General features: G+C 39.6%; 1 protein-coding gene and 1 pseudogene across 2 annotated transcripts in view; one reads left to right on the top strand and one right to left on the bottom strand.

Annotated features, from left to right (window-relative positions):
• Positions 1–12,864, top strand: part of BTBD1 (BTB domain containing 1) — a gene marked incomplete at its 5' end in the record, with an annotated part of 45,668 nt that overhangs the window by 12,774 nt on the left and 20,030 nt on the right. Inside the window, 2 exons of the mRNA XM_079700846.1 lie at positions 2,970–3,075; positions 10,286–10,483. Coding sequence (XP_079556972.1) covers positions 2,970–3,075; positions 10,286–10,483 — 304 coding nt within the window. The remainder of the gene's footprint in view (positions 1–2,969; positions 3,076–10,285; positions 10,484–12,864) is intronic.
• LOC307050646 (heterogeneous nuclear ribonucleoprotein A1-like 2) lies at positions 6,609–7,569 on the bottom strand (annotated as a pseudogene). The gene has a single exon. The product of its transcript is annotated as a heterogeneous nuclear ribonucleoprotein A1-like 2 (transcript).

Consider the following 12,864-nt stretch of genomic DNA (forward strand, 5'->3'; position numbering starts at 1 on the left):
AGTCTCACAACAGGCTAGGTGGGGCAGATCCCAGAACTCAAGTTTCCCAGTTCTACATCCATTTTGTCATACCAGAAATGACTGATGGCATTTTTTTTAGTCTTTGGCCATTAAGTATTTATAGTTATAGAAGAAAGAACATGCTGAAGTCACCTCTTCTTACACATAATCACAGAACTCCATGTCTGTATATATTGTATTCCAGACACTAAGCTAGTCCCTTTGTATATATTATCACATTTACTCATTACAGCTGTGCTGTTGTTTATTATTATTATCCCCGTTTCAAAGATGAAGAAATGGAAGCGTAAAGAGGTAAATATGTTATATAACATGAGACAGCAAGTGGTAAAATGAGGTCTCAACCTTAAACCAGTAAGGTACAGTGATATTGATGATAATAATAGCAAAATGTATTGAGTGAGTATTGTGTGCCAGGTACCATTCTGAATACTTGGTATGCATTAATTCATTTAATCTTCACAATAACTTTAGGAGATGTAGCTATTCTAGGTGAAGATTTTCTTATCATCCCCATTTTATAGACAAGGAAATTGAAGCACAGGGAGGTGAAATAACTTGACCAAGATTTTATAACTAATAAGTGATGTCTCCCTGCATTTTTTTCCTCTTTTGAATTTGTGATGAAAATCCAATAAAGAAGTTGATAGTCATAAGATTCTTTATTGTCTAAAGAATTTTGTTGTGTGTAGAGAGGGTCACTTAACTACTCTTCTTTTTTAAATTCAGTCATAAAATTTAGAAACCAATAGGACTTCCCTGGCAGTCCAATGGTTAAGACTCTGCGCTTCCACTCCAGGGGGCACGGGTTCATATCTGGTCGGGGAACTAAGATCCCGTATGCTGCGCAGTATGGCCAAAAGAAAAAAAAAATTTAGAAACCAGTAAATTAAACTTTGATAATTAAAATACACTTTCTAGTTCAGGAGGCCAAGGTGGGGCCTGAGAGTCTGCATTTCTAATAGACTTTCAGATGATGCTGGTGCTTCTGGACTACACTTTGAGTAGCAAGGGTTAACAGATGTCACTGAGAAAAAGAAACTTTTCAGTGTCTTATTGGTCTTAGAACTCAATATTACTCCGAAGTTTTCATGGTGGGGTCATGTGAATTAGCCCACAAATTGTCATGTGAACGTCTTGTTCCTGCCAAGTGAGTCATTTGAACTGAGCATGTTCATTTACTTGAGAGGACCTATGCTAGCTTCCCTCTAAAACAAAGAGCCAGTATACTGTACCAGCATAGATTACAGAGGGAAAAACACTCTCTGTGAAGTGATACAATCATTAAAAATAGTGCTATTTTATCAGGTAATGCCAGACTGAAACTAAACTTAGAGAAAATTTATTTTACTCTTAAGTAGCAGCAGTAGATTCTAAGGGAAACTTGATACTGTATCTGAGTGACTCAAATATTGCTACTCTGAATTAAATAATTTTTACGAAAAATTGTTTTTCCTAGAGTAAAATATCAATTTTTGCGTGAACACTAACTCACCTATAAAAACTGAGTTGGCCAGTTAAAATATCTGCTGAAATTAGAATTTCTAAAATGTACTATTTTTCATATTTTAAAAATACAAAAACTATGATCCCAGACTGGATCCCATGCTAGAAGGAACAGTGTTATAAAAAGCATTATTGGGCCAATTGAAAAAACTGAAATACAGACAGTAGACTTCTGTTTTGTCCATGCTATTAAATGTAAACAGAGCTGACCCTAGGCCAGAAGGAAAATTGGTCATTGGCACACCTATCATCATATCTCCTTTTTCAGTGTTATGGTTTTTTTAAAATTTCATTTCTCCTTTTTCAGTGTTACAGTTTTTTTTTTAATTTCAATTGAATTTGAACGCCCCCATTTTTAAACTTGTTTTTTGAATTATAATATGCATCCTGATAAAACACATATTGTAAGTTTGACTTCTGACTTCTTAAAGCCTAGATTAGCTTTGCTAAAATCATACAGTATACAGTTGATCGTTGAACAACACGGGTTTGAACTTTGTGGGTCCACTTATATATGTAATTTTTTCAATAGTAAATACTATAGCACTACATGATTAGTGGTTGGTTGAATCCAAGGATATGGAGGAACCTCGGATACAAAGGGCCAACTATAAGTTATATGTGGATTTTGACTGCACAGAGGGTCAGTGCCCCTAACCCCCAAGTTGTTCAAGGGTCAGCTGTATACTCTTTTGCTCAATATATACAGTACCTTCTTTTGCTTACCATTAAGTTTGTGGGATTCCTTCATATTGTTATGTGTAGTTGTAGATCGTTCATTCTCATTATTGTGTAATATTCCATCACGTGAATTTACTTATTTGCTCCTCTGTTGTCAGGCCTAGTTTTTGCTTAGGTTCCCAGAACTTTCATGCTGTAAAATTCTTGTACTTTATTCTCTTCCCCCAATCAAAATAGGAAATGGAAAAAAAAAAATCTGATCTGTTGGTACTGGTATGCTTGACAATTGATATTACCGTTTAGTGAAAAGATCTTAAGACTTGGACTTAAGTACTGGCTTTGGAGCATAACTAGCTAGATGTTACCAGGCAAGTCAGTATACCTCTCTGAGCCTCTGTTTCCTCATCTGGATAATGAGATAATGTCTGCCTTATCTAACCTAGAGTGTTTCATTAAGGATAAAATAAGTGATGTATAATAAACAAGGCAACGCATATATAGGCATATGAAAATAAAAATAACAGGGTTGTTAGTGGTAATATGAATTAATTGTTATCTCAGGAGGGCATTTGTGCTTTTAGCTTTTATTTCTGATTGTGGAATGAGAAGTTTTAAGCACATATAGACATTATAATTGTATTTTAAGTATGTGTTTTTATATAATGAGCAATTATAATTGTTTACAGTATTAGCTTTGAATATGTACAGCCTGAAGGTAAAATAACTATGAAAATAAAATAACTAGCTTTTTATATGTTTAGGCTCGATTATTTGATGAACCTCAGCTTGCTAGTCTTTGTCTAGACACAATAGACAAAAGCACGATGGATGCAATAAGTGCAGAAGGGTTTACTGATATTGATATAGGTAAGTTCACTGTGAATTAAAATGTTACCTTTTAAGTACAGTAATGCCTTACTAGTCAGCCTTGTTGGCAGACAAGCTGTTTTTAAATTAGTGGGTTTTCCAAGTGATTTAGGTCTACCTCTTTAAGAGTTTTGCTTTCTTTATTTTGCTGCAGTATTCCTAAAAGTCTTAACTACCTCACTGCCTTTTAAAAGATGTCAAATCAAACAAATATTCATTGAATGCTCACCATATATGCACAGCATTATACTAGGGTCCTATAAGAAAAACAAAGAAGGGTAAGATGTGGATTTTCTTAAGGAAACTATCATCTAATTGGAGAATCAGGGAACAAATATGTGAAAATTAAGATTTAAGACATTAAATAGAAGAGATGACATACGGCAAAATGTGACTTTCGCCTTTTCTGAACTAGATACATAGAAAATAATGACTGTGCAAATCCAGAACATGAAGAGAGCACCTCACATTGGAGTGTTAGGAAAATCTTGACCCAGATAGTTCTGACATGGGCCTTAGAGAATGGACAGCATTTGGTTAATGAAGAGGGGAGGGCATTAGAGGCAAGTGGAACCGCACGAAGAAATGTGTGTAGAGGAAGGGCAGTGCAAGGCAGGTGAAAGCCAGCTTGTGGAGGACAGTGCAGTGACAGGCTGAGGAGTTTGAATTTTGTCGTGTAGGAGAGCAGAGAGAGCTGATCCAGGCTTATGACTTAAAATATGATCACCATCCTGAACCCATAATATCTATCTTTAATCTTACCTTCTTCTGGGCTCCAAATTTATATACCCAACTATTTACTTGACATTTTCATTTGGAGATTTTATAGGCATTTCCAACCACACAGCTAAAAGAGAGCCATTGATTTCCCCCAACTCCCTGTTAAATCTTTTTGTTCCTTTCCAATTTTTTCCTCATTCTTCCCTAATGGCACCACCATGCACAACTAAAAACCTAGAAGTTGTTCTTGATTACTCTCTTTCTTTCATACCCCACATGCAGTTTATCAGCACATGCTCTCTGCTCTCCACTCAAAATGTATCCTGGAGGAATTTCCTGGCAGTCCAGTTGTTAGGACTTGGTGCTTCCACTGCCGGGGCCCAGGTTCAATCCCTGGTCGGGGAACTAAGATCCTGCAAGCAGCACAGCACAGCCAAAAAAAACCACCAAAGGTATCCTGAATCTGACCATTTCTTACCATATCCATTGCTCCCACCTAGTCGAAGCCACTGTTCTTTCACCTGGATAACCTGTGTGGTCTCCTGTTGTCTCCCTGCTTCCACTCACCCTTGCTTTCATACTGTCCATTCTCTACACAGCAGCAGATCGTATCACATCCTTGCTTCCAGTGTCTTCCCACTGCAGTTAGAATAAAATTCTAACTCCTTACAAAACTTACAAGATCCTATGTGATCAAGCCTTATATTAGTCAGGGTAGGCTAGGCTTGGCTGTGGTAACAAATAGACCCCAGAATGCAAGCTCAACACATTTGCACAAATAAACCCCCAAAATGCACACTGCTCCAACACAATAGAAAATTTTTTCACACTCACGCAGCAGTCCAAGGCAGTGTTCCCGGCCAGTGAGTGGCTCTCTTCCATCTTGTGGCTCTGCCATTTCCTACAGCCTGCTTATTATCTGTATCTTGCTAGCAGTTGGGAAAACGCCTGGGCAAGGAAAATACCCACATCTTAAAAGCTTTGACCTTGAAATGGCACCCTCATTTTGCCTCTTATTTCATTGGACAGAATTCAGTCACCAGATGCCACCTAACTTAAGGGGAGGCTAGAAGATGCAGACTACTCACATTCCAGGAAGAAGAGAAAACAGAATGTTTGTGAAGAGCTGGCAGTAACTACCTGCCTCCTTCTGTATCTGACCTTGTCTCCTACCATTCTGCTTCTCATTCACTATGTTCCATATCCACTGGCCACAGTTATTTCAGTGTTTTTGAGCCTTTGTATTTTCTATTCCTTCTGATTGGAATCCTTTTCCCCGTGAATCTTTGTATGGCTACCTCCTTTTAATCATTCAGATCTCAGGTTAAACAAGACCTGAGACGGGCCATCTCACGCCTACGTAAAGTACCACATTCCCCTAAACAATCCCTGTTCTGTTACTCTGATTTATTTTTCTCATAATATGTATCACTCTCTGAAAATCTTATCTTGGTCTTTGTCTGAATATGTATATATTGATTGTCTACCTCCTCCTTCTAGACTGTACACTCCTTAAAGGCAGAGACTTTGTCTTGTTTACCGTTGTATCTCCAGCACTGAAAGTAGTAGAACATAGTATGTGTTCAGTTAATATTTGTTGACCAACTGGGCTGACTGGCTATGTCTAGAATGTTGCCTTTCCTTCCCACCTTGGCTAGTTCTCACTCAGTCTTAATGTCTTGGCTCAAATTATAACTCTTTCTTAAGAACTGCTACCCTCCCCTCTTCCATGAAATTTAATATATTCCTGTTTCGATAACATCCCTTTCTTAGTTTGCCTGTCTGCTGCCCATTACCTTGGGAAGGATTTGCGCTCCTCTTGCATTATCCTGAAGGGCAGGAACCACATTTGGTCCCCCCGCCGCCCAGCACCTGCACGTTGTGTGCTATTCAATTTTTGTTGAGTTACTGGATGTTTGAGAGCCCTAAGCACTGCCCACGTTGGTAATGAAACATTGCTTAATCCTAGTTTCCTTCCCTTTAAGGAGCTATCAAGTGCTCCACTTCAGTCTGCTGTCATTTGAAATAATACTGCCTGCATCTGGGTGACTCACTCTGAGAAGTTGTTTTGTAAATAGCTCCTCCATTAGGCATGCCATTGGATCCTGGGAATCTTTTTTTTGAGGGTATTAAAATTGTTTATTTATTACACATGATAATGGATGATACACAAGCTTCATTCCCATCTATATCTGGTACCATAATCCAATTTAGATATATTGCATAGGATGTGCCAACAATCATATATTAATAATCAAAAAACTCCATGACTTTGCTTGGGTGACCCTTTTCACGGTGAACTCCAGGTCACAACGCAATAACTGTCAGTTCAACTACACCAAGGTTTCGGAAGACAATAGCTTCTCCACCAGAGCAGGTTGTAAATAAATTTTGAATGGAACCTGGCATCACCCTGAAGGAATACTAACTTCACACTGTTGGGGTAGTTTACCAAAATGGCTTCAGAGTAGACTAACTTTACACAGCACATTTAAAAAAAAGACACATTTATTCAGCGTCATGATCAGACTATTACATTTAGCAATCAACAGCATGGGTGCAAAAAAAAAAAAATCTACATTAAAACCCTTTGTTGGAATGCTTTACACTTTCCACAAAGCAGAAACTAAAATAACCTGTTATACAATTAGTCACGAATACAGTCCTCGAGTTTTTTTGCCCATACACATGAGTATTGTCTAAAACATGTCTTCTTTGTAGCAGCTAGGCCCTGCCACCACTGTGCTTGGCTGAGTTCACAAACCTGTTGTAACCTATAGCTTCCCTGTCACTTCTCTGGCTCTCCTCTCCTGCTAAGCTTTGTTTCCTGGCAGTAATCAAAACCTCTGGCACTGCCATAGCTACTGCTGCTGCTGGAACCACCATAGCCACCTTGGTTTTAGGGTTTGGCAAAGTATTGGCCTCCACCACCATAGGGGCCAGAACTTCTGCCTCTAAAGTTTCCTCCTTTCATGGGTCCAAATTTGAAGATTGATTGTTGTAACCGCCAAAATCATTGTAGCTTCCACCACCTCCAAAATTGCTTCCATCATTACCAAATCCATTATAGCCATCCCCACTGCCACCACCACCACAGCTGCCACCAAAGCCAGCTCGACCGCTGAAGTTTCCTCCATGACCAAAGCTGTCATTCCCACCAAAACCCCCTCCACTACCACCACCAAAGTTTCCAGAACCACTTCGACTTCTTTGGCTGGATGAGGCACTAGCCATCTCTTGCTTAGATAGGGCTTTCCTTACTTCACAGTTGTGGCCATTCACATTGTGGTATTTCTGAATGACAGTCTTGTGTACGGAATCATGGTCATCAAAGGTTACGAAAGCAAAGCCTCTTTTTGCCACTGCCTCGATCAGTCATGATTTCAATCACTTCAATTTTCCCATACTGTTCAAAATAATCTCTTAGATGATGTTCTTCAGTGTCTTCTTTAATGCCACCAACAAAAATCTTTTTCACCTGGTTAAGTGGGCATCAGGTCTTTGAGAATCTTCTCTTGAGATGGCCCTCTTTGGTTCCACAACTCTTCCATCTGCCTTGTGTGGCCTTGCATTCATGGCCGCATCCACCTCCTCCACAGTGGCATACGTGACAAACCCGAAGCCTCTGGAGCGCTTGGTTCTTGGATCCCTCATTACCACACAGTCTGTGAGCACTCCCCGCTGCTCACAATGGCTCCTCAGGCTCTCATCGGTTGTGTCAAAGCTCAAACCTCCGATGAAGAGCTTCCGCAGCTGTTCGGGCTCTTTGGGTGACTGACTTAGACATGACGGCAGTGGAGGGTGGGGAGACGTCAACGATGCTTACTCGGCGGCGTTCACGGGCAGAAAGGAGTAATCTACCGAATGTGTCTCCCTGGGAATCTTGAAGTAGGTACCTTGCACGGGATGAAAACCCTATAAATATTTGTTGATTTGATTTGCAGTGTTTGTATTAAAACCCAGTATTGTATGATGTTTATAAATACAATCCTGTGTGTTTTTATGATCTTTATTAGGCTCTCAGCTGTCATTTCTTATATCTATCAATAGAGGACCTATGTCTTTTCACCTCATAGTCTGGTTTGTCACAAAGGTACTTGTTAAAAATTGGGAATGAAAGAGAATTCTAGGATCTGAAAGAAAGACCTGGCTTCAGGAGCTTTTTTTTAATAGCTGTTTTAGATTCTGGGGATGCTTTTTCTCCTCTGGCATTTGAATATATGCTGCAGAGGGATATGCTTACCCTTTTCCAAGTAGAGAGATACTGTTTCTCTCTTGTAGGTTTTTGTCAAAGGAAGAAGATAATATGTCACATTGATAGAACAGAATTAATTTACATTATGCCAGGGACAGTATAATGTGCTTGTTTTTTAGCCTTTAAGTTTCTATGTTTACCTTTACTGAAGTTTTTAGCATACAAGGTAGAGAAATGTAGGTTCAAAGTTGCCTGCTTTTCTATTGAATGATTAAATATTATGGTCATGGTACATTCCTAATCCTACAAGTATTGAGGTATGTTGACTTACATTCATTTAACTTTGAAAAGGTTTCCTGGGACCTTAGTTTATACTCATCTGCTCAGCTACAAGAGAAGGAAAAAGCTTGATTTTTTGAAAAATTATGTTTAACCTCTTCATTTTTAACATATTGTTGGGCCCCTTCTATGTTCTGGGGACTGTGATATCTTTGCTGTAATGATACCTGTGTTTGTTATTAAACAAATATTTGGTTCTGGTATGAATGTGTAGACCATTGCATAGTAGAATTTTGTTTTTAATAAATTTTTCTTCGGTGTATGTTTCTGGGCAATTTAATTATATTTTAATGTTTTCATTGATTTCTGGTCTACTGTAGTTTAAAAATAACTCAGCCTATTTTAATTTTGCCTATGATAAGAGGGAAAAGGATTCTGAGTGAGGGCCTGAGTTACAGTCATGACATTTATACTTGGATGTCAGATAGGGCTTTCAAACTTAATATGTCCAAAATTAAGCTTCAGATCTCCCCTCTCACTACACCCCACCCTGCTTCCATGTCGTAGTCTTTCTCATCTTAGTTGATGCCACTGTCATCCCTCCATTGCTTAGACTATACACCTGGGAATTATCCTTTACTCATGCTCTCTATCACCCCCTATATCCAATCTGTTAGGAAATCTCCAGTCTCCTTTCAGAGTATACCCTGAATCTGATCATTTTTCACCACTTCCGCCTGGTCCAGGCCACCATCACCTCTTACCTGGATCAGTGCAAGAGCCTCCTAATTGATCTTGTTTCCACTCTTGCCTCCGTTACTGTCTCTTCTCATCACGGCTGCCAGGGTGGTCGTTTTAGAACATAAAATGTCACAGCTCGGGCTTCCCTGGTGGCGCAGTGGTTGAGAGTCCGCCTGCCGATGCAAGGGACGCGGGTTCGTGCCCCGGTCCGGGAAGATCCCACATGCTGCGGAGCGGCTGGGCCCGTGAGCCATGGCCGCTGAGCCTGCGCGTCCGGAGCCTGTGCTCCACAACGGGAGAGGCCACAGCAGTGAGAGGCCCGCGTACCGCAAAAAAAAAAAAAAAAAAAAAAAAAGTCACAGCTCAAAACCCTCCAGGGGTTCCCTTTTTCACTCAGAGTAAAAGCCGAATGATCTACAGGGTGCTGCATGATTGCACCCCGCTTCCCACCATGTTTCTGGCCTCGTCACCTACTAATTTTCCCTCTTGCTCACTCCTCCAGCCACACTGACCTCCTGGCTGTTCCTCAGATATGCCAGGCACACTCTCATGAGAGAGCTTTCGCACTGGCCAGTCCTGGAGTGCTCTTTCTCTCGAGGTGTGTTTGGCCTACTGACCCCACCCCCTTAGACCTCCTTCAGGTCTTAACTCAAGTGAGGCCTATCCAAACTATCCTATTTTAAACTGCATTTCTGATTCCCCTTACCCTGCTATCTTTTCCTACATTTATTATGTAACACAGTATAATTTACTTACGTTTATTGAATCTGTTTCCCCCATTAGAATGTAAGCTCCATGAAGGCAAGGAATTTTTAACTTTTTGTTTAATGGTGTATCCTCGGTGTCTAGAATAGTGCCTGGCACATTGTGAGTGGTTAATAAGAAATATTTGCTGAATGAATGAATGAATTGTAATCTGTAGACTTTATGAATTTGTTCATTACTGATTGGGAGCCTTTTTCTCTGACTTACTTATTATTCTTGTTCTGAATATTTGAGTTTGCTTGCTGAATGGCATGAATATATAAGGAGATACTGTATCTAAGCTTCCATGTATGGTAAGTAATAAGTTGAATGTTAACCTTATAGTAATTTCCTAAAGAAAACTTCGCTGTTTAATTCCTTTAATTCTTTAATATTTTTAAGTGTAGAGTCTATAGTTTTAAGTATCCTGTTTTTATTGAGATTTGAAAATTTTATATAAGCATGTTTGTCAGTATTTTGTTAAAGAGCAAAATATTACTAATTTGACATATTTTTGTATTTTACCTGTAGACACACTCTGTGCAGTTCTAGAAAGAGACACTCTTAGTATTAGAGAAAGTCGACTTTTTGGAGCTGTTGTACGGTGGGCAGAAGCGGAATGTCAAAGACAACAATTGCCTGTGACTTTTGGAAACAAACAGAAAGTTCTAGGGAAAGCACTGTCCTTGATCCGGTTCCCGCTGATGACCATTGAGGAGTTTGCAGCCGGTAAGGCTGTAACTTGTCCAAAATCTACTTGAAACTATTTTAATGGGCAGTCAGTCTCCCTGTGCGAGAGAGGAAGAGAAGCTGTTTATGTATGTGCATTTGTGTGTATAATTTCATTCAATTCTCCTAATAGCCCTTCAAGATAATATTGTAGGTTATATATTTAAAAATTATATGTATTTTATATCTTTTAAAATATTTTGTATATTATAAATATATAAAAATTATATGGTATTTTATAGGTTTAAGAACTGAACCTGAGAGAGGTTAAGTGCCTTACCTAAAGTTACAATGACAGATCTTTCTGACTCTTAGGGTTGATGCTTCTTAGTTCTATGACCAGTTCTTGTTTCCCATATCAGCATTGAGTATCATCTGCTTTTAAGTCATGGCCAGATTGATTTAAAAGAAAAAAAATCTCATAATGGTTTAAAACTATATTTCCTTATGTTTATTGGCCATTTGTATTTTTTCTTTTTTTTTGAATTTTTAAATTAAATTTAATTTTTTTTTAATACAGCAGGTTCTTATTAGTCATCCATTTTATACACATCAGTGTATACATGTCAATCCCAATCACCCAATTCATCCCACCACCACCCCAACACCCCCGCCGCTTCCCCCGCTTGGTGTCCGTACGTTTGTTCTCTACAACTATGTCTCTATTTCTGCCCTGCAAACCGGTTCATCTGTACCATTTTTCTGAGTTCCACATATATGTGTTAATACACGATATTTGTTTTTCTCTTTCTGACTTACTTCACTCTGTATGGCAGTCTCCAGATCCATCCACGTCTCAACAAATGACCCAATTTTGTTCCTTTTAATGGCTGAGTAATATTCCATTGTATATATGCACCACATCTTCTTTATCCATTCATCTGTCGAGGGGCACTTAGGTTGCTTCCATGACCTGGCTATTGTAAATAGTGCTGCAGTGAACATTGGGGCGCATGTGTCTTTTTGACTTATGGTTTTCTCTGGGTATTCGTTCATGACTTTTATTCTTTTGGGGTATTCACATTTTTCTTTTTGATTTATTATATATATTCCAGTATTCTCACAAGTTGTTTTTGTTTTTGCTGGTCAGAATCAATGTTTATTTTTTCTTTTTGTAAACTTTTAAAATTAAAATATAACATGTACATAATAAAGTGAACAAATAGAGTGAACACACCTGTTTAACCACACATATCAATTTACAGTACATTACCATACCCCACCAGTCTCCATCATGCCCCTCCTAGTCCTTAATCTCCCTTCCAAATTTGACTGCTTTCTGGCTTCTGTAAATGAGTTTTGTCTGTTTCTAAACTTTGGAAGTCATACATTCAGCATGTGTTCTTTTGTGTGTGGCTTCTTTCTCTTAACATTATGTCTGTTAGATTCATCTGTGTGGTTGTGTGTGGCAGTAGCTCATTCTTTTTCATTGGTGTGTAATCTCTTGAATGGATGTGCCATGATTTCTTTATCCATTTTACTGCTGTTGGACATTTGGGTTGTTTGTTTGGGGCCATTAAGAACATTCTTATACCTCTCACTTGGTGTACATACGTGAACATTTCTGTTGAGCAGGTGGCAGTGCAATTGCAAAGTCATAGAGTATACGTATGTTCAGCGTTGGTAGATCCTACCAAATAGTTGCCCAGCGTAGTTGTAATAGTTCACACTCAACTGCCAAACTAAGAGAGTTAAGAGTTCATTCCAGGGGCTTCCCTGGTGGCGCAGTGGTTGAGAGTCTGCCTGCTGATGCAGGGGACACGGGTTTGTGCCCCAGTCTGGGAAGATCCCACATGCTGTGGAGCGGCTGGCCCATGAGCCATGGCCGCTGAGCCTGCGCGTCCGGAGCCTGTGCTCCACAACGGGAGAGGCCACAGCAGTGAGACGCCCGCGTACCGCAAAAAAAAAAAAAAGAGTTCATTCCAGTTGCCTCACATCCTCTCCATTATATGTATGTAATCTGACAAAAGACTTGTATCCAGAATATATTATAGATACATATAATGTATATACTTATAGCTAATATCCCAGTCTGTGGATTGTCTTTTCATTATCTTAATGCTGTCTTTTGATAAATAGAAGGTCTTATTTTTTTTTTTTTTCTTTTGCGGTACGCGGGCCTCTCACTGTTGTGGCCTCCCCCGTTGCAGAGCACAGGCTCCGGACGCGCAGGCTCAGCGGCCATGGCTCACGGGCCCAGCCGCTCAGCGGCATGTGGGATCTTCCCGGACTGGGGCACGAACCCGTGTCCCCTGCATCGGCAGGCGGACTCTCAACCACTGTGCCACCAGGGAAGCCCAGAAGGTCTTAATTTTAATGAATTAACTTATCAGTCTTTTCCTTTAAGGTGAAGGCTTTTTATGTCTTAAGAAATTTTGCCT

This window comes from Hyperoodon ampullatus (genome assembly GCF_949752795.1).
Source record: "Hyperoodon ampullatus genome assembly, chromosome: 3".
Lineage (NCBI taxonomy): Eukaryota > Metazoa > Chordata > Mammalia > Artiodactyla > Ziphiidae > Hyperoodon > Hyperoodon ampullatus.